The sequence below is a fragment of the Homalodisca vitripennis genome, chromosome 1 (assembly GCF_021130785.1).
Source record: "Homalodisca vitripennis isolate AUS2020 chromosome 1, UT_GWSS_2.1, whole genome shotgun sequence".
In the NCBI taxonomy this organism is placed as follows: Eukaryota; Metazoa; Arthropoda; class Insecta; order Hemiptera; family Cicadellidae; genus Homalodisca; species Homalodisca vitripennis.
Genome location: NC_060207.1, coordinates 87,314,124 through 87,337,110, shown reverse-complemented (window position 1 = coordinate 87,337,110; position 22,987 = coordinate 87,314,124). Strand labels below are relative to the sequence as shown.

The 22,987-nt window shown below is 32.4% G+C and overlaps 1 protein-coding gene across 6 annotated transcripts; it reads right to left on the bottom strand.

Moving 5' to 3' along the window:
- Positions 1–438: 438 nt before the first annotated feature.
- Positions 439–22,639, bottom strand: LOC124366113. Of its 6 annotated transcripts, none has more exons than XM_046822425.1 (4): positions 22,605–22,639; positions 20,789–20,891; positions 8,679–10,644; positions 439–2,042 (listed from the first exon to the last, which is right to left on the bottom strand). In XM_046822425.1, the coding sequence occupies exons 3-4, from the start codon at positions 10,642–10,644 to the stop codon at positions 1,873–1,875; spliced, it is 2,136 nt and encodes a 711-aa protein (XP_046678381.1). In that variant the 5' UTR covers positions 20,789–20,891; positions 22,605–22,639; the 3' UTR covers positions 439–1,872. The 6 variants fall into 6 exon arrangements, 5 of the variants coding, with proteins under 5 accessions (XP_046678381.1, XP_046678390.1, XP_046678351.1 ...); XM_046822434.1 differs by having other exon boundaries at positions 8,763–10,644; XR_006922778.1 differs by lacking the exon at positions 439–2,042 and adding an exon at positions 3,829–6,188 and having other exon boundaries at positions 6,225–10,644.
- Between the last annotated feature and the right edge of the window lie 348 nt (positions 22,640–22,987).

Genomic DNA, 22,987 nt, shown 5'->3' with positions numbered 1-22,987 from the left:
AAGTCAAAAACGTAAAGAGCAAAATACTTGTTACGGGTTTTACATGTTTTTTAGCTTATGATGAGTCATCATTATTGTTATTCATGGAACTAGAATCTGGCCAACAGTCTGTTTCTGTCCATATGTGAGAGGGTAAATATATATTTATTTAAACAATAAATCTTCAAAATTTCCAAAGACCGTTTTACAACAACAAAATGTCAACAGATAAGACTTTCACCACTAATAAACTATTATATCATTTATTAAACATTTTTGGTATATATAAGCATTAGTAGCCTAAATGACATGATTCAGTTCAGTGATTAAGTCAGAATCAATAATTATCATACTAAAATAATAAAAATAATATTTGTATACATTCATTTTAGTTTATTAAATCTTTTCAGAGCTGCAGCTCTCTCTCTCTCTCTCTCTCTCTATATATATATATATATATATATATATATATAAAATATTGTATTGTATATATTTTATATATATTATATAATATTATATATTAATTAGTCATCTAAATAATGCAAAATATACCAAAAGTTACAAAGTACAGTACTAGATTAGTTTTTATGTCTTCGATTTGTTTCCTACTTTTAGCCTTGTAACAAAAATCTGTGTTGCTTAATTGTTTTATTTGTTTCTCTTTTATAAGTTTTGAGTATTCTTAATACTTTTGGTTTTACCTTTACCATTAAATGCTTTTGTTGTAAGAATATTAAACCTTATTAAACACTGTGATGTATTCTGACAGGTTTTTTTTATAAACAGTCATTTACAAATATTTTATTATTTACTTAGACTTACCAAAATTTTGATTTTCTATTTATTACGGATTTATTAGCAATAAAATAGGTGTAAAATATGAATCAATGAGATTACAACATTATTTTTATAATTATTTTTTTTGATTTATCACCCTAATAACAAGTTTAACTTTTGGTGGTTACTTAATTTTTTAATAAAATTAAATTTATGCAGAATATTAAATGTTATGTATATCATATTATTTTTATTGATCTTTCATAATACATAATTCACTGTAAAATATCTAAAAAGTCATTGTAAGCTATGTGGTTATTCTTTTTAAAAACTCTCATCAAAAGATGTGTACAATATTTTGGACATTTGCCATCGTTATAGGTAATAAAAAGTTAACACAACATGAGGATTGAAATCTATCCTCTTCGCAAAAAAAAACTACAACATAAAAAAATACAACAAATAACTATAAAAGAATCTTAATGAAGTTTATCCATAGTTTTTTCCCGCATATTTCATTTTGATCAGAATTGGCCAGCATTTCGGGACCTTCACGATGAAAAAGTTATTATGATTCTATAGATTTTTAACAATTTTAGAAAAGTACGGTCAAACTTAATATCTGAAAAAATATTTAAATCTAACACAAATATAATAAACTATTAAATTATTCAAAACCTACTACAGTTAGGTAATTGTAACAGTATCTAAATAATTTTGCAAGAATTATTATCTTTTCTTATTATTTGGACCTAAAAATTAAGTTATTTATTTAATTAGCTTTTTTAAACGGGAAGCTTATTCCTGATCAAGCTTGAAAAATATATTTTCTACACATTTACAGAAATTTATATACAGAATTTGTTTAACCCTAAGAGCCACAGCTGAAATCATATATATAATAGTTTTATATATAACACTATGGTCATTCCTAAATATATATTATATGGATGTAAAGTTTAACCTATTGATTAGCTGAAAGAGGTTCCAAAAGAACATTGACGGGTTATAGCAGTTTATCCCAAAAGAGTAATAATGGTTTAACCGTCCATCATGGGCTTTTCAAATAATATACTATGGCTGTTTACGCTCTCTAGTGGATTTCTTCAGTACTACTTACTGTAAAATGTTCAAAGTAATTATTGCTGTAAGGTACTGGCTCCTAGTTCGACTGAACATATAATCACAGCTTTGCTGCCAATGTTCTGTAATTTTCTCGTGCCAAGTCCATTTATATGCTATTCTCGGTTCTTGCAATTCATTGATCATTGATGCAAGGCTGACTCCTAGTGACAGAATGATTATAAAAAATTAAATAGTCAAACCACTGCTTTATGTGCTCAAATACAACACGGAGTAAGAGTAAAAGAAAAGAAACCACTTATGAGAACACTAAATTTGAAGTAGCACTTTGCATGTATCTGTGTTAAAAAAATTATAATACTTTGTGAAAATTCTAAAAAATCTGAATATAGAGTTTTAAAGCCAAGAAAGTATTACAAGGTAATAAATGATCTTACAACTAAAAAGTGTTATTTACTCTCTGAAATCCATTAATGATAATTTTTCTTACTCTAGTACACCCTAGACAAGTTGACAGTTATGGCCTATCGGAACAGGTTAAGATTTTGTTTAGTTATAGAAATCAAATTTGTAAACTGTGTTAAAAACAGTGTGCACTTTGCCATAGATGCTCCTAGGGTTAATCTTTAAATTATTTATAGATTTAAAATAGTACTTGAAATAATCATTATATTATGCAATGATATATAAGATAGTTATTGTGAGGTGTGACTATTTTTCATTAATGATTTAATTGGTATCACTATAGTTTTTTTTAAATTATTTCCATATTGAGTTTCTTCAATACAAATTGAATTTTTGCCAATCTGGAGCAAAAATAGGCACATTTGTAAGTTATATAGGTATAAAATATAAATCACTCTATAAAAAAGTTACTCATTTTTTAATTTTAAGTACTAATTCTATATTATTCTAATATAACTAGTTGTAAATGCACGTGACAGTAGCTAAGATGTGGTGTGAATCATTAGTGTAATAAATTGGGAACATGTTATTCAATCAGCTACTTCTGAATTACTGCTAAACCACATATAGAAAGTACTAGTAGTGGGTAGTAAAATGCAATCTGTGATAACCGAATGAACCTAATAAAATAACCCATTTATTCAGTTAATGGTGAATTCCAAACATTGATGTTTCACTATTGCTGAATTGAGTAAGAGCAGCAAAATAAAAAGAACAATGTTGTTTTAATTAATGCCATTATCTCATCTTTTAATTACCTGACATAATTTATGATTGATGACTAATCCCAAAACACTTAAAATAACAACAAAGAAATAACCAAAATTCAAACATAATATTGACCCTCAGACATATTACTTGGCTTCTTTAAATGTTATTTTATAAATACAAAAATGTTTTAAAATATAAAATAACATTCTAAACACATGTTCTATGAGATGAAAAACTTTGTTACTTATTGTTCTGCCTTTAAAATAATAGAATAAAGAAATGATTAAAACAGATTTTCTAAGTTACAAATTTGATAAAAGATTTTCTAAGTTACAGATTTGATAAAAGATTTTCTAAGTTACAAATTTGATAAAAGATTTTCTAAGTTACAAATTTGATAAAACTAAATCTAATTGTCTGGAAAATATACACATAACAAATTATATTATACAGGAAAAAATGCATTGAAGTTACTAGGCATTTGGCGCTGGACAATGTTGTTTACTGTTCAGTGTTATATACTTTAAATTATTTTAATATTTTATCTTGAGCCATTTTTTTATATAAGCAATGTATTCTATGTAAATTGGTTTTGACCATTGAAATAAATAAACAAACGGACAAACGGAATGAAGTAAACACGCCAACAGCTGACTGAGTCAGTTGACTGTTATTACTTTTTTCCAAGCTCATGAAGTAGTACTTCCAGTTTTGTTAGTGAAGAGAGCAATTCCTGAGTTTTCGTAAATAAACTACAAATTTATTGAATAAACCATTTGGATGTAATTTGGTGTAAACAAACATAGACAGTGGGATTGTAGCACTTAAGAGGGTTTAATTTAAAATATATTAATTTATGGTTAATAAGTTATTTAAGACTTGTGCGTTTAAATTGATTTTCTTTCTAATAATACCAAACACATTGTATGAACTAAAATTAACAGTTAAGTTGTATAGTTATTCAAGGTACAAAACACTAGTTAAAATCACTAAACATAAAATATTCACTGTGCTAATGATTCTGCTGTTCATTAACAGGAAACAGGTACGATTCCAGAAATTTATAATACTGTTTTGGAAACTGTGCAAAGTTCCACTGAGCTCCTCGGATTTAACTGGAACCATTTACAACAGGTAACTGGAAAGCCCACCACTAGTAACTACATGTAAAACATTTTAAATATGTGGTATACTGTGGAAACAAATTGGTTTGTTGGTCCAAAACCTACTTCAGTATCACTGGCAATATGACAGAAGTTTAGCTTTGTATTGTAAACCATTACAGCAAAAAGCTTGGTGATTTACTGCTTCTGAGAATAGATTTCAGCCATTTGCCATAGTTGTATGTTGCAAAAGTAGAATGATTCGAGGTCTGAAATCCATCCTCTTTATCGGGTGTCAAAAATCTTAATACAAAAGGGTGCAACAAATATTTGAAATTTGTGGCAAAGAACTTGCCAACACAACATGAAAGACCCCCAAGGAAGTTAGAAGACTGGGGAGAAAATCAATGTCAGCACTTTCGTGGTACCAAGTGAAGATTGATGAAATTTTGTAGGTTTTATAGTTAATTCTTTTTTTCAATATTGGTAAGTGGTCTAACTTTAACTGAATGTTGATTTTACGACTGATATGGTAGTGCAATGTATGAAGCCTCAATAAATTTATATTTGACAAAATTGTTCTCAGAATGCATTATGTTGATCCCACTTTAAACGATTTTCAGACCAGCAATTTTGAGCAGTTTTAGACTTTTCCACTGGCTCTTTTACTGTTTTGTCTTTATATCCTTGAAGTTTCAAATTTAGGGGTCTTTTTGTCCCACCTATGTATTTTCTATTACAATATATGTTATACTGTAAATATAGTTTTTACAAGACTTTGTCTAAGAGCGTTTTGTGTTTTAAGGCAGTTCTAACATTGCATTTTCTGCCTACTCTCAACTAAATGACTTTTTGTCTAACGCATTTCTCTCTCCATTCACCTAATCAAGCAGGTCCAAAACAAACTTCCTTTCAAGATATGAGGGATAGGGATGTTTTTAAGACAAAGATTTATCATAAGAAAACACATGGGTCCATATCTAAATTTTGAATTGAACCGTCAAAAATCTATCAAAGAAGGAGTTGCTTACTCTTTGTTTAACAATTCAAAGAGCGTGTGCTCAGATAAAGATGGGTTAAAAGAAGAAAATATGTGGCATCAGATCTTATAAAAAATGGGTACACTCAGTCTGTTATAAATAAGTCCAAAATATATAAGTATAATAATAAGTATATATATATAAGTTCTCATACATATCAATCCCTTATGTGCCAGTATAATCAGAGAAAACTAGAACAATAAGCAGAAAATACAATGTTAGAACCGCTTATTAAACAAGATTCACTCTTAGGTTAAACCTCATTAAAACCAAACCAAAAAAGTAGTACACAGTGCTTAAAATCTATGTTTAAAGTATAATATATTCTTGTAATAGAGTATATGGGTAAAACAATAAGAACACTAAATGTGAAAGTTAAAGAAAATAAAAACAAGATGAAAAAAGTGCTAGTGGAAAAGTAAAAGATTACTCCACACATTGTTGGCCTGAAAAGAATAAAATAAAATACAATATTCCTATATTGAGTTGACAACATAATGCTAAATACAATGTGTAAAAGACGATAAATCCACTCCTTACGTACATACATATCTAATGCCAGGCTGGACCACCTCTGCTCAACTCAAAAGTCTCTCCCAGTTGTGTGAGAAACTCTCCCAGAGAGTAATAGGAGTTTGATACCAAAAAAAAATACTTGAATCCGTGTTTTAGTGATTGGGTTGCTTGGACTCATGAAGACTATTAACAAAATGCGAACCTGTCTGTGAAGGAAGGCGATCATATACCATACTATTGTTTGATGCTGTTCTATTCGGCTATCTTTGCCTCTTGTTTTGTAAGAATGTGTTAATGGCCCGTTTAAGACTACTATTGAACATAATACAGCAGATTGAAAAATGTAGTAGAATAAAGCCTGGTTTGCACGATTGTCTGGAGTGTAATTTTGAGATTATTGAGACAACTTCTTTTGCAATCTGAAGATTCTTGTGAACTCAGAATTTGAGCATCTTTCCCACCCTCTTAGGAGAAGATAAGAAAAAATAAAGCCATAGCATGCCATGAGCGGTACCTGCGTTGGACAACCATAGCATGCCATGAGCGGTACCTGCGTTGGACAAAATTTTATCTTCTCGAAGCATAAATTCCTTAGGATATCTTGGCACAACCTGAACTCACATAAAAATCCCAGGTCAAACCTTAATAAAGATACATCCTTAGGAACTTTACATGGTCAAACTTCTCAGGAATGACCTCATCAGTTATAACTGACGTACCAAAGTCAGAGTTTCTCGATCTTAAGACATAATTGTAAATAATTTGCCTTGTTTACATTGGTTTGCAAATTTAGTTCGTTGAAATGTACACAGTTCAAATCACTGAACATTTGAATTTCCAGTAATTCTCTTACATAAGATCTGAATAGGGAAGTCGTGTCATCAGCATACTGCACCAATTGCCCGGGAAAAAGCAATGAACCAGGGTCATTGACACAAATCAGAAATAGCAAGGAGCTTATTGATCCATATCTCAGTTCTGAAACTTTCAATGATTAATTCTAAGTGAGTTCTATTGTTGAGGTAAGATTTCAGCCACAAATGTACACACCTTTTATACCATACATTCTGAGTTTTTTCAACGGACTGTGATGATCTACAATCAAAGACTTTTGAGAAATAGATAAAACATTGAAAGTCGATAAGAAATTTATATAATTTGTCTTTTTAGCCACTAGTTGTTGCACAACATGGAGAACCTACAGTTCTGACTGGAGTCACAGCATCATAGAGTCCGCCAAGCTCTGCCCACTTGTTGCTTCAATCTGTTGTTGACAAGATTCAGATCTTTCTCGTCCGCTTACTTCAGAGAAGAACTTAACTCATAAGCTACTTTCTATGTTTGTAATAAGTTTACTGTCAATTTTGAGATATCTGATTTGAAGTAGTAAACTTTATCATTTTACAAGCTTTTTTGAGTTTTCAATTGATTTTGTGACATCTTAGGTTGTAGAAGCTTTGGTTACAAAAAAAATAAACATCCTTTGAGCTCGTTAGAATCTAGGATAGAAACTTAAGTCTCTCATGTGAGATTAAAATTCCAGGTATTAACCAAGAATTTGTTTTTTCTGTTTAAAAAACAATTCCAGTTTGTTTTTAGGGGACAACACACATTAAAATGAAAGAGGAAAGTGTTACTAAATGCTGCAAATCTTCCACAACTGTTGGTAGTGATATATTCTGATAATGATTACTTTTGAAAATCCTGAAGCCAATTTAATTTTGACAGCGGGCGTTTTGCAATACTTCTTGACAGTAAATGGAAATTCCATTCACTGAAGTTTAAATGTTGTTTAAAATATCCCTACAATTTCTCCTTTGTTAATTTTTCTACCAAAAGAACTCACTAATTTATAATATGGAAATTATTGTGAATGGTTCTCCTGAAGCCAGTCTCATTCACTACAAAAAGTTCTGGAATCAATTCATAACATGAGAAACAATTCTTCCTCTTTGTTATTAGCGATTTGGGCATTCTGATGAATGAAGGTTGAATTCCTTCCCTTTAGGACAAAAAAAATTATGAAAAAAGCGTAGTAGTATGAATTATCTTCCACTAGATGAACACACAAATGAGATGAAGCCGTAAAATATATGAGGGTAATTTTTTTGCAACTTACACATATCGACTACATATATAAAATTAGCAGGAGAAACACCAAGTGTTTCTGTTGAAGTTAGGCCACTTTGGTAACCAATTATAAATAAAGAATTAACAACATAAACTTAAAAATTTTTCAACAATCAAATAAAACTCTGTCAATACAATTTGTACGCACACCATGAACTAGGACCAATATGTACGATCAAGGGCGTCTGCCCTTATCCCTCCCACTCCAGATCATCGCCGTCCTGTACTATTGTTTCAGACAACATACCGCAATACCACAGGAAGTTGAGACACTGATTTTTTTCTCCAGTCTTCTACCTTCTCTGGGGCATTTGACATGTGTTGTGTAGTACTACTCTTGGTTCTGAGCAATGACATTGTCTGCGTTTATTTTCAACAGTCTGGACTTCAGGCTGTTGATGTACCAGTCAGGTATTGCTTTGTTTTTTGACGTTCAACAAGGTTTTGTTCTCAAATTTAGTTTAGCTTTATGTATTATGATTTTTTTAAATTTACAAGAAGATAGATTTCATTTTTTTCTATTTTTGTAACACAATACAATGACAAATCTCTGAATACCTATTTAAATCATCCATCGTCAATAACAAACTTTAAACAAAGCATTGCTTTTGATAGCTTTAATTCATAAGCGGTGATGGTTGATACGCTAAGTGGTGTTAATCACTACAGTGAAATGATTCAACTACTGAACAGTATCACTTAAGTATCACTACCAATAGGCCCATGTGGCAGTAATTTAGATATGTTGTGTGAATCACTATAGCAAGGAGTTGGTTTGTTTCTGAATCAACCACCTCTGAATTACTAATTGGTTGAATAACAACAAGATCATTTTTCCTATTCATTACAGAGTTCTTACTATCAGTTTTAATACCTGATAAATCACTAGCCTTGTCCCAGTAATAATCGTTTGTTAGTTCTTTTTCATTTAACGGGCCACAGAAGGTGTAAATCTTACTTTTTGTTGTCTGCAAATATGGAACGTGTGTGTGAGATTCTTCTATCCTAGGAAGGTTTTCGTACAGCTCGTCAATATTACCCAAAAAGTCAGGATGATTGACCTTATCTAAGGCTTTGTTAAAAAAGAACTTGTATTTGTCATCTTCTATCCCATATGATCTATCAAAATCACTTCTTACAAAATCTTTATCTGACACTTGAGAGTCAAGATCGTTTTCATAATTTTCCCTTTCCTCCCTGAATTGAGCTACAATACAGTCACAGTAGAATTTGAATCGATTTATGAACTCCTGATCCGTAGTTAACCCGTAAGTTGTAGCAAAAGCTCTGGCGAAGGTCATGAGATTTCTATGTTCATTTGAATGATGACTGATACCACAAGTCTCAATAACCCAATCAACTTCTTTGCACATTTGACGTGGAATTTCTAAATTTGTTGATGCTTGTCTCGGTATTATCTCCTGCCAATATGAAACTTTGAATGTGTTTTTAACGTCTTCAATTACTGATAAGATGACATTTTCATATCTTTTCCAAATTTTATGAATAATGATTATCATCTCTACAAAAAACTTGTCCTTACTTATTGTTCCTGTACTTCTCTTCATCAAAAGAGAATTTACTGTGAGTGCCAAAGACTCAAGGTCATCTATACCGATATCAGGACTCAATAATGACCTGATACCTACAACAAGCTGTCTCAAAACACTATAGGTTGTTAGATCATTGAATTCCATAATGTCTTTTATAGCTCGAAAACTTGCATTTTCTCTAAGGTTAAATAGATTTGTCAAATCAGAAAATGCTAATTCTTCTATTAACCTACAAGCCAGATTATAAGTAACCAACGCGTTCAAAAAGAAAAGGCAAGCTGAAGTAAACTGCAGGATGTCGGCTGTTTCCAATGTTCCGTTAATGCGTTTCATCACCAATGTTATAATTCCGTTGACTACTCCAATACCACTGATAGCCAGAGAAGAGACATTGAGCACTCTTAACGTCATGAGCCCTGCTCGACTGATTGCTGATTCTGTAGCAACAACCCCCTTAGCCAAAGCAGTAGTTCCTATAGAGGCCATACCGACAACGGAACCTGCCAAACTTAACCAAGCACTTCTGGAATCAGGATTCTTTAAACCAAGACTTTCTCCATGCTTCTTGATGTCATGAAGGCGATAAAAATTTCTCGCTGTATCGTAAGTCCCGGATGCAAGCACTGTAGCTGTGGCACCCCAAACAAATGGTGCAGCAACAGGGACTGCCAGAGATACAAGGGTGACTCCAGTGGCTCCAACCAACAAAACAGTACTGGACACATCGAGACTGGTGAACACTGCTGTGCGGGTGTCACAGGCTGGTGATTTTCCAAACTGAATTTCAACACTACCATCTATGGCTGAATAGATTCCGTTCACTGGATAGCACATATCACATTTTGGAAGTTTGTTTTTTCGTAGATAGTCATTCCAAGTTTCATATCTCCTTGGCTTAGGATCAATAAAATTATGATTGTCTAAAATAGGCTTACCTTCTTCAAACGTAGGAATACGAAATAATACTTGAATACCTTCATCATTTTTTTTGTTCCTTAATCTAATCACAATGTATAAATAGGAAATATAGAATGAGTTTTCTCCTGTTGGGTGTAATGATTTTATCTTATCACAGACTAACTTTATATGACTCTCTTGAGCCTTTGTATACACTGCAGTTTTGGTATCTTCATCTATCTCAGTAGGTGCATTATAAAGAGCATAGCCAACTTTGAAAGCCAGTTGTTCTTCATTGACTCTATCATAAATTCTATCACAAAAACTATTACAACAACTTTGTTGATAGCTGCGTGCTCGCCTTTTCCAAAGTTTTATATCGTCATCCATCTAAAACAAAATCATCCACTATATACGCTATTGTTGTATGGTTTTTATGGGCTGCAAAAAAATTAAAACACAACATTAATTATTTATTCTACCAATAAATTATTATTCCAAATAAATAAAAAAACAAATTTACTTTGATATTAATGATACCCGATACATATGTAGATAACAACATGGTACACATACTTGTATGCCAGGCTAAAAATGTTAGTAATTTTTTTAAGGTTATGTGGACTCCAGATTCTATGGTTAATTATAAAGTGGTGTGTTCTTAAAAATACTCTTTTGGCCATCCTTTCACTGCTAAAATCAGATCTGTATTTGTGTGGTATAATCAATAGACACTATTGCAAACATGGTGTTGAAATAATAAATTATATAATATTTCATTGGCAATTAATATGCAGTCATGATCATACTATGCCATAGGAATTTTATTTTATAAAAAAAACCCATTGGCCTACAAGATTATACAGACTGAACAGCACAATAAATCAAATTAGATTAGTAAAAAATTAGGACTTCCCTTTGAAATTCTGTTACTTTAAAAATGTTTCTTAGATTTTAATTAAATTTTAAGCCTATTTAGCTATATATGCAGTTTTAATAGAGCCATCTTAAGCTAAATCTTTATATATATATATATATATATTCAGGGTTTGTCCGGAAAGTAATAGGACTGATTTTCTTTTGCCGAGACTGTACTTCGGAGCGTGCGCGCAACGACTGGATTCGGTAGAGGGTGTTCCTAGCTAACGAACAAGCGGCTGGTCAGTTGTCTCCGAGCACCTGAAGAGTCAGAACAGGCATTTTCAAGTGACGTGTTTTTTGTGAGTGGTGCAAGCTGAAAATGCAGCGTTCGTTAGAGAAGAGGTACACGATTAGATTCAGTGTGAAACTCGGTAAATCTGCGGCAGAGACATTTGATATAATCAAGCAGGCTTACCCAGATGTTGCTTTAGCAAGAAGTGGTGTGTTTCGGTGGCACCAGGCCTTTTTGGAGGGCCGGGAAGAGGTCGCTGATGAAGACCTTGCTGGAAGACCTTCGACTTCGACAAACACCGACAATGTGACTCGTGTGCGCAAAGTTTTGAACTCAGACTGTCGACTAAGTATTCATTTAATTGCCCAGATGTTACATTTACCGAAATCTGTCGTTCATGAAATTGTGACGGAGCATTTGAACATGCGCAAAGTGTGTGCGAAGATGGTCCCAAAAGTGCTCACTGGCGACCAGAAATTGCGGCTCACACCGTCTTTCTTGTGAATAGCTACCTGACCAAGGCCGGCATCCCAACTCTTCCACAGCCGCCCTACAGCCCAGATGTGGCCCCCCCCCAGACTTTTTTTGTTTTCTCGCCTAAAAAGGCAAGCATTTTGAGACGACAAAGGAGATATAAGCAGCTTGTACCGCGGCTCTCAAGGCTATTCCGGAGAATGGCTTCTGTGACGCCTTCAATGCTTGGAAATCGCGCTGGCAGCACTGCATCGACGCAGAAGGAGCCTATCTTGAAAGTTTGTAAAGAATTGTAACGATTTGCTCAATACATTTTTTTTAATTGACTCAGTCCTATTACTTTCCGGACAAACCCTGTATATATGTATATTTCTTTGTGTGCGTGTGTATGTCACTGAACTCCTCCTAAACGACTGGACCAATTTTGATAAAATTGTTTGTGTGTGTAGGAGGAGAATCGAGAATGGTTTAGATTTATAACTCTGTCCAATTTAAATTGTTTATTTAATTAATGTTTTATTTATAAATTTTTGTTGATTTTGGAATTTCTATCCGGCAGACTGCGCTATGAAACATAATACAAAGTGAACTAATACCTAACAGTTGTTATTACTTTCAACTGAAGTTCATCAAAAAGGCAGAAACATTTGATAACATTTAAAATTTAGAAAATTATTATTGTAAAGTACTTGATCAGTGGTGTAATGCAGATAGCATAGACAAAGTTATTTCATAATTTTAAATTTAGATTGCACCAATGATCAATAAACTATCTAATACAATGAAAATACTATTAAACAATGTTATAAAAACTACTTAATTGTACAAAGCCGTGAATGTTTGCACAGGTAATCAGGTGTTTGTAAGGTAATCAAATTTGGTTAGATCAAAGGTAAATGAAAAGAGCCAAAAGAAGATGCCTTATGATCTAAATTGGTTTTCGTTGATACATTTTCTTGGTCGGAGCACAAGGCAAACTACACAATAATACTGGAAATATCTTAGACAGAAAGTTAATTTTAACAGACTGAATTTAATTCTTTATAACCAGATTAGTTTATCGAGATTCATAATTGTACTGAATAATTTACAACACCTACCAAAAACACGAAAGATACAGGCAGGAAATACGTTACATACCTTCATAATGCGCCCAAGAGGCTCACAAAGGAACGACTATCAATTATCTCACGAGTGTTTAAAATGTGATAGAAAAAGAGTACGTGAATATAGTGTACTGTTTTTTAACTTAAAAATTACTAATTATGCTAATGTTTTTAATTTAAAAGTACAAATAAGTTTTTTGGTAAAACTATTTAATATTCTTCATCATTATCTTAAATTTATCAAGTTTTTCTTAAAACAGTACTCCCTCAGGTCTGGAGAGTCACCCATTTCCAGGTTAAGTGGTAGAGAGGACTTTATAGTCCTAACTTCGCCTCTAATAAAGACATTTTTCATTTCATTTCATTTCCCCCCAGATCCAGTTTTGTTTTTAAATTTTACAGGTGCTTTCCTTTTCCCAATGGTTAATATGACATATGTTTTATCCCCTGACTCCTCCTCTTTGGAGAGGTACCAGGCACATGGACTCGTCAAAGTAAGCCAGTGTGTTAATTCTTTACAAGATTGATAGCTTTGATTTTATCAGCTGCATAGGTGATGAATCATTAATACGTATATGCTGTGTTGAGTAAGTTGACTAGAAAATAGACAATAAGGAAGGGTAAAAATGTTTGTTTGGTTGTTTAAAAAGTAGACATTAAAATACATGTTTTAAAACATTTAGTCAAAATAAGACAATTAAAAAAGGGGGTTATAGTACCTTACCAAAGAGTAGGTCTAGGATCTCTTCCATTGCGTTATGTTGTGCATTGTTGTACATTTTCATTTCAATGGAACTATTGCAAGTGCTTGTACCCTCATACCAGGCTTATCATGTTATTTAGCAGAGTTTTCAAAACCCCCATTCCGAAAAATAAGTTGGGAGGTGTTCGGGGTAAAAAATGTTTGTTTGGTTTTTTGAATAGAGAATGAAACACATGTTCAAGAAAAAGTTAAATAAAAATCATGAAACTTTAATAAAAGGGGGTCATGGTACATCTAACCAAACCCAAATCAAACCGGAACCATTCGGGGGAAGAGACATTTTGGGAAGTCAACAGGGACTTTTAATGGTCTCTTCCATGCTATAATCGCTGTACATTTTTATCTTAATGGAAATATAGGGCAGAGCAGAGGACATTGCTTATTGAAAAATTAAACTGAAATTAAAGTAATAAAGATACAATATATTTCATTCTTTTTATATAATAAAATGTGACATTTACATTTAATTTTTACTTAGTTTTTAATATATCAAGTAGATGGTGTTCTTTACTGTCAATACACTGCATTAACCAGAATGAAGTTTCATTTACCTTTTTCTACCATATTGACCGATTTGGCGATAGCTTGAAGAATGTGTTTCTTCAATTGAACCAGGGACGATCATTATAAACCAGTGATTTGAGACAGCTCCCATAAAAAATAATCACACATGGCTAAACCAGGAGACCGTGCTGGCCATTCAAGTCTGTCACTATTGTAGGTGACAGTAATGCCCGGCATCTTGCCAGTATGGTGATAATGGGTTAAGTGGAACCTGCAAACCCAGCACCAGCTTCCTCAACACTATCCCAGATGCCGCCCCTCCTTTGGACAACCGTTTCGGTTTGATCTCAGAGAATAATGATGTGCCCACCAGACATAATCTTCACCAAAATTAAAGAAATAATTAAAAACTGTAGGATGATGTCCAAAGTCCTGATAATGTCCTTATTTCCACCAAGGCAAGATCTGCTCCCCAACAACCCTTTACAGGAGACCATCAGAGTCGCAAACGCCAACATGAGCAAGCTTTGTGTTCAGAGTGAGAGAGTGGAGATACTCGACATTAGCCGCATCGGTCAACAGTTATTCACCTATCACGGCCAACATCTTCGTGAGAGTGGGAAGCGACTACTGAAGGGCCTCATGGCTGCGCATCTGGCCTATATGGCATCGGACCCTCACCGCCACAATACCACACTTGTCACTGCACCTCGCCACCTACTGCCCACTGTTTTGTCAAGAACTGAAGGAGAACCGAATCCCGATCTGTATGAGATGCCAAAGCAGCTAAGGATGTTGCTTTTTGAAACATTCGATGACTCCATTAAGAGCACAGGACACCAACATCACATAATACTAGATAAACAAAGATTTTAGGGAACCCATTACTAGCCACCATAACAAAGTGACTGACTTCAAATTGAATTTAAAAACTATTTAAAAAAGAATTTCAGACAGCTTGACATACAGAAAAGAGAATGGAACTTTCCTTCTTGTACGAAGAGCTTCTTCCTGACCTGATAGTCATATCCGAACATGGATTTAATATTCAGCAACATTCAACATTCAAAATTACCAATTGACTAACAAATACTGTCGCATCTCAGCCAAAGGTGGGTGTGTAGCGGTTTTTGTTCAGAACAATTTTTCGTTTACGCCTGTTTCTATCGACAGCACAACTGACAAAGACTTAGAAGTAACAGGGGTAAACATTCCAAAACAACAGTACAATCCCAAGTAATTGGGGTGTACAAGTCCCCAAATGGAGATAAAAAACAATTCTTTTCCAAATTTGAACAAATTCTGACTGACATGATGAAAAAGGGTCCAAATTTTATCGTTATGGGAGATTTTAATATCGACGTCCTAGATATCGATGGTCCCATGACAAAAAACATTTCACTGACTTGTTAGAATCATTTGGTCTTGTCTGGTCGATAAACACCAACGAGAGCAACCAGTACTTCAGCAACGGCAATTGATAACATCATCTCAAACTTGACTGATCTCCAGGTGTCTGTGATCAACATGGTCATCTCAGATCACTATGACCAATAGGCCATTGTGAGTGGTCTCAAACCAGCACGAGATCCAATAATCAAAACAACAAGAAATACAAAGCCCTCAAACATTGCTCTTCTACACTCTTTCTTTCTAGAGAGATTGAGAGAGAGTTAGAACTGCCTAAATTCGAGATCCCATTGAGTTTCAATTCAAAAATCTGGTTGTGAGCTGTCCCCTAAAAATATCCATTAACAGGCAACAATAAAAATATGTGAATGGATTACAGACATCCACAGAGATATTTTGGTTTTAAGAGAGAATTTCGATTTTTCTCTGAAATCAACAACCATTCAAGAGACGAGGCTTTCAAATTTTTTATTAAAAATTACAACGGATTTATAAAAAAGTGATCAGAGCTGCAAAAGCATACATCAGCAAAAATTGTTCAAGTCCAACAATTTCATTTTTCAAACACTGCATGGACTATCATCAAAAAGTTTACCATCTGAATGACCAATTGAGCTTCAGATTGGAAACAATCAAGTCAGCCAAAATCACGGACGCATTCAACCATTTGTTTGCGTTGGTTGGTGCTGACCAAGGATTCAGCCCAAAGCAGCATCAGCCATAATCCACTTTAGTACAAAATCTAGCAGCTTACATATCTCTGGCTCCTACCATAGAAGAGGAAATTGCCAGACTGATAGATCTTCCTTCAATGAAATCAAATGATTTTAACCATGTTTCAACGTGGCTTCTTAAACAAAGTACATCACACTTGTTGAGGTCGCTTGAACATTTGATTAATCTCTCTTTTCATTCGGGAATATTTCCATCTTCTCTCAAAAAAGCCAAAATCACCCCGATTCTTAAAAAGGACGACAGTTAATTATCACCCTATATCAATTTTACCAGTTTTCAGCAGTTTTTAAAAAGATTTTTTTCAATCAACTTATAAATTTTTGGGAAAAAACATAATCTTCAAAAAGTTTGGTGTTTCTAAAGTCAGAAGTCCACAATAGATACAGTCAAAATATCGAATCCAAATTCTTGGAAAGTATGGTAGAGATTCTTTCACTAAAATTTCAAAGTGACTCATGAAAATATTTGCAATGAAGCATGACAAAAAGTCAAAGACAACACTTTTACCTATTAAAGACACAAACACAAATTGGATAAGCACTACATGGACAAATATATCTAAAGATGTACAAAAATCATTCAAAAAACATACAAATAAAAACGTCACATATAAAACAACAAGTCAATTGAAGAATAAATTGAAAAATCCAAAAGATGAAGAAGAAATTATTAATAAATCAGGTATATACCAAATTAAATGTGATGACTGCAACAAAAAATACATTGGACAAACAAGAAGAAAAATTCATACACGATATACAGAACATTGCTCCCACATTAAATTCAACAGAAAAGAAAAATCTGCCGTCGCACACCACTGCATCAATACTGGACACACTATATCACAGAAAAACTTAAAACTATTAAAACATGTTAACACTCCAAAATATTTAAATGCATGGGAGTCATATTACATAAATCAAACAAATACAGATGATCTATTAAGGGGATTCCCTACTGAAACTAGTGATTTTCATTCAAACATGTTTAATGATTTTAATATTTATATATTTGGGTTCCTTTGGTCCTAGAATAATGATTGCCACTGTTATATTTTAAAAATATACATATATTTACCTCCTTTTTGGAATTTTTGAGTTGTTTTTTTTTTAGAAAAATACATGGGATTTTGAATGTCTCATAACTTTGTAACTAATGAACTAATATTATTGTTTATTATCTCATTTTTAAGAACATGACAAGTACTAAGTTTTTGTGCATGCCGAAGTTTATTTCTCAAATAGTTTTAAATTTATGGCTTGACAAAAACATTTAAAATTTTTTTTTATAAATAGTATTTTTAATTATTTTTTATTAAAACTTTTATTTAACATGTAATAATATCCATGCACAAAAAGTTGTACAACATTACAAATAATATGTAGTAAAAGTTTCACTGCTTTAGCTTTAATAGCTAAAAAGTTATAAGAACTTTTGTGTGAAAAATATAAAAATTTTAAATCTTCTGGAATCAGCGTTTGAAGTTTACACGAGCTATTTAGTAGCTATAGATGAAAGTAACTTACCATACTGGTACTTGTAGTCGGTGAATAGTATATTTATATATTGAAGACATATGTAGGCCTAATAAACCACTAACAAGAAAGAAAAGGCTATATTTGCTATATTATTACTAAAAAAAGGATTGCTGGAGTCTGGTTCTGGCACAGGCTGATTAGACCAAAAGTAGATGTGCGTGCTCCTCTTCAAATATTTTTTCACAGTGATGAAAAGTTACATTATAGTAAATGTTATGTTTTTATGGTTTCTAATAAGCCATAGAATTGAAATAAATATAAAAGTTAATTTTAATTTTTTTGTAAAAATTGGTCATTTTTCAGTAGGGAATCCCCTTAAATCAAGAAGATGGACCAATTCAAAATTCAATATTACTTAAACAAAGATTACAAAAATAACATTCAAAATTTATATAGTATAATACCAGTAATAATTTAATTATATTTACACACTACGCCACACAGGACAAATTAATATTAAATCACATATGTTAACTATTATTAAAAATCAAATTTACTTTTTGTATTTACTTTTGTGATGTGTCTGAAGAAGATATCTTGGATATCGAAAGGCCTCACAAAACAATAAAATGTATTAAATATTGGTTTTATGTTTTTAATGTAATTTAACAGTGACCAATATAAGCTCCATCTACAGCATTATATATTTGACATTTAGGCCATCTTGGAATTTGAAATTTATATACTGAACTTTATTTATCAGGCACACCTCTCCCCTTTTTGACATGCAAATAACAAAAATATTTTCCCACTCACCATAAAATATTCAAATTAAAATATTTACCCTAGTTACTTAATATCATTGTATTATAATATTCATTATGAACAAAATGATACCAAATCAGTTAGAAACGTTGAAGATGGAACTTCTATTGGCTACTTGCTATCGAAAGCACATACAAAAAAAAGTATTAAGTATTTGTTTGTGTGTTCTAAATGTAATTAAGTTAAATAGAGTTAGGTTTGGGGTAAAAATCTCTTTTACAGATTTTAGAAAGAAAGCTTGCAAAACTAGGAAAAAGCTGCTTGGCGTTTAAGGAAAATACTACGAGCAGTTGGAGGGTTAAAAGCCTACAGTGTAATTCAGTTCGACATTATTGTTCCAAATTAATTCAAAGTAAAATCATGTGTTTGGTATTTGAGTAATGGCCATAAATATAATGGCGATGTATGTGTGTGTTCTTTGTATCACAAGGAGTCAAGACACGTCATTTATCCTTGAAAATAGTAAAAAGTAAGTAAATGTTACATTGTTTTGTTCGTAACGTTTTATAAACATACATAGTTCTTTTATTTATGATTAATTTATAAGATGTAAAAATAGCAGAACTTTATTTTTAAGTGAAATTCCTATTACATAATTTGGTTTGAAATTTAGATTTAAGTATTTTTTTATAGTCATGAATATCAAGGTTTCGATTGTAGTGGGCATAAGTACACACACCTGTAAAATCTTTAAAAAATTGGATTATGGTATATGGGCAACTCTGAAGCCTGAGGCCAACAAATCGGTTATCTTTTTTTAATAAATATAATCAAAGCTCTCTATTACCAATAGTTTATCTTCAGGAAAAAAAATATGAATAGGACTACAAAAGGAATGCCCTACTTAAGTCTATGTACTTGTATACCTTATAAGTTAGTGGTATGAAAAAGAAATTGATAAAAACTAAGCTGCAGTATAGTATTTTGTTGGTGTAACGGCCACCAACAAAATTGAATGGTGATTATCAATTTTAAATATTGATACTATCGAATATGCAATTTGACCTATAGATATTCACAATTAACCATTGCCAGCTTTCTTTATTTAGGCTAGTGATGTCATTACTGTTATAGCTATCGCTTATTTTTCGTTTCTGTTGGTTAAGACTAGTTAATAACAACAAGAACAATGGCGATGAATATGCTTATATTGCCTCAAAATGTTTTTATAAACACTGAGCAATGTTTTAAATGGCTGCAACAAAAGGAGCTAGCTCCTTTAAACCGGGGTTTCCAGTTTGTAATGAGGTGTTGAAAACCATGTCTACCCTGTGAAGTAATAGTACCGTACTACACGGGTCAAGAGTACTTTAAATACAATTTAGGTATATTTTATAACATTTAAAAAACAAATTGGTTTCTTTTACATATAAAAATAATGCTTCTATATATTACGCCTAAAACTTAATCCAATTCAACATCATCGTTCAAAATTTATTCAAAATAAAAACTTGTCTGGAAATAAATTTTAAATTAAAATCATTTGTTCCTTATTGACTAATGGCGGCAAGAATAGTGACTTACATGTCTTCTTTGTTTCACAAGCAGTCACATTTATCCTTGAAAATACATAAGGTAAATAAATGTTATTGCTTTGGTGTAATTATATATTACATTTTTATTTGTAAATTATATTAATATTTAACTTAGGCTATACATTAATATCCAAGATTCAAAACTGATTGTTCTTTGAAATATCTATTACGTTATTTGGTCTGGCATTTTGCTTTCAGTCCTTTGGAGGTCATGAATACCGATGATTCCATATAATCTGATTGTGTTGGTGGCCGCTTATTATACTGCACCAAAAAACTATTCCCTTTAAGTTTATTGAATAACAATATTTGGGGTAGCCTACTCTAGGCAAGGTGAGTACTCTTATTTTTGTACTAAGAGTATTTGGTTACATACTTGTTATTGGCCAGTTATTTATGAATTATATACTGCTATCAAATCTTAAACTAATTGTTAAAAGTATTAATAGGCTGTAATGTATTCTACCAGTGAAATATTGAATATCTAAATAACAAAAGAAAGTTCAATGTTTTACTTAAAAATTAAACACATGCTGAATTGTTAGAATTACCTGTAAATGGTTAGCAATCAGATTAGATAAAACAGAATAAACAACCACAACAACATATTAGTCTTCATTCCCTCATCTGAGTTTTGGTGGTCTTCTATAATAACGAGCTCCTCACGCCTGGAATTTAATGGGGTGATCAACCGAGGCGGAGAGAAAGAGTGGGGATGGAGGGGCCCCTCCTGCCAACCTACAGATAGCCCGTGTATTAGAATAGTGGAATGGGCAGTCCGCGCGTTCTCACTCTGTACTCATCTGAATTTAATTTAGTTCAGCACCTGGCAAACCTATTAAAATGTATCACTGTATTTTCAAACCCCTTTCCGTAGTTTAGTACAGCATACATATATTTAAATTACATTTTCAAAGCTGGATGTTGCAGGATGCAGCACAATTTAATTATTGCAGGCAATCAATGTGACAAGCCTCTTAAAATGTACCACTGTGTTTTTAGCTTCTACTCTGAATTAAACACATTTCAGTAATTTGGTACAACAACATATATATATATATATATATATATATATATATATATATATATATATATATATATATATATATATATATATATATTACATTTTTAAAGCTGGATGCTGCAGGACTCAGCGCAATTAAATTTATTTCATTAAACCTTGATTTTACAACGTAATTAATGGCAGGCAATTACTCTTGTCTACATACAAATAAACCAATACAACGGAGTATCGAAAGACCCAAAAAGACGTAAGGAAGTCTAATGTAACAAAGTAACCTCGTTACATTCAGTGGCGTAGCTATAAAACAGACAGAGAAATATATTGCTATTGCTATAAGTTAAAATTTGATCGTAATAATTTGAGGTTACTAAAATATGAATACTTAACAAAGTGTTTCAAATACTAAAGTTCTCAAAAGAAAATACGATAAGATATCAAAGGACATGCCACAGAAAGGAGATATGAGTCAACCAACACTGCAACCCTGCACCTGGCGTAGAAACGCTGGCTTGACTTATCAACTATCCAGCCACTTCCGTTTCATCCCAAATTTGACTGGTCTTCCCTCCAAAATTATAAATAGCTCAGAACAAACAATCAATAATTTTCAGAACGTCTCATCGGACAGTAGCAGTGGTGTGGTGTGTGTACTACACACACACACACACACACACACACACACACACACACACACACACACACACACACACACACACACACACACACACACACACACACAAAAGTTTCTTTTTTAATCTTTTTTAATACCCTTAGTTTATTACAGCTATTACATAACTCTTATTACAGATTTTGTAGTGTAATTATTAATTTATTTACTACCAATTAAGGACTCCACATTATATGTTGCTTTTGCCCTATTAATTTGAATATATTCCAATAGCACAAAAAGATTATGACATTTTATTCGTTGTGCACCATCTCACATTTTGTAAAGTGTCTTTGGAGTTATAAAGAAAGTTCAATATTAATATAATTAATTCGATATAATTTCTATGTTTTGCAGATATGTTCGTGTAATGTGTCTTTGGAGTTATAAAGAAAGTTCTATATTAATATAATTAATTCGATATAATTTCTATGTTTTGCAGATATGTTCGGATATAAAACGACTCATTAATTCGGATATAAAACGACTCATTAATTCGTAAGATAATAGAAATCAGAACCGTTCCGAACTGAGGTCGCTATCAGCCGCATGTACAGAGTTTGTCAGGAATTTTCGGGATTTATCGGTACTGCTCGGCTCTGTCCCCACTCTTTCTCTCCGCCTCGGTTGATCACCCCATTAAATTCCAGGCGTGAGGAGCTCGTTTCTAAAATAGACTTTCTATTGTGCTTTTTACTTTACTTTGGTATTACAAATAGACAAAAGAAATTACTCAGTTGTATTGTCAAAAACATATGTTTCTGGACCTGAACAACCACCGTGAAGTTAACGTTATTTTTTTCGACCGGACCATGAATTTATCAGCTCTTTATATTTTGTATTGTGCGTAAACGTTGCAGTTTTCAGTTTGAAGGCGCCAATAATTAAAAAATTAGACTAAAATTTATAAAATTTACTATTAAAAGATCGCGTATACTCCAAATCCACACAGTTTTTCTTATTTAAATTTTGCACAAAGGTGTCCTGTTAGTTGTATAATAAAACAAAAGTATAACATTAGGTGTCGACCGTCAGGGATCTATCGTCCATATTAAATGC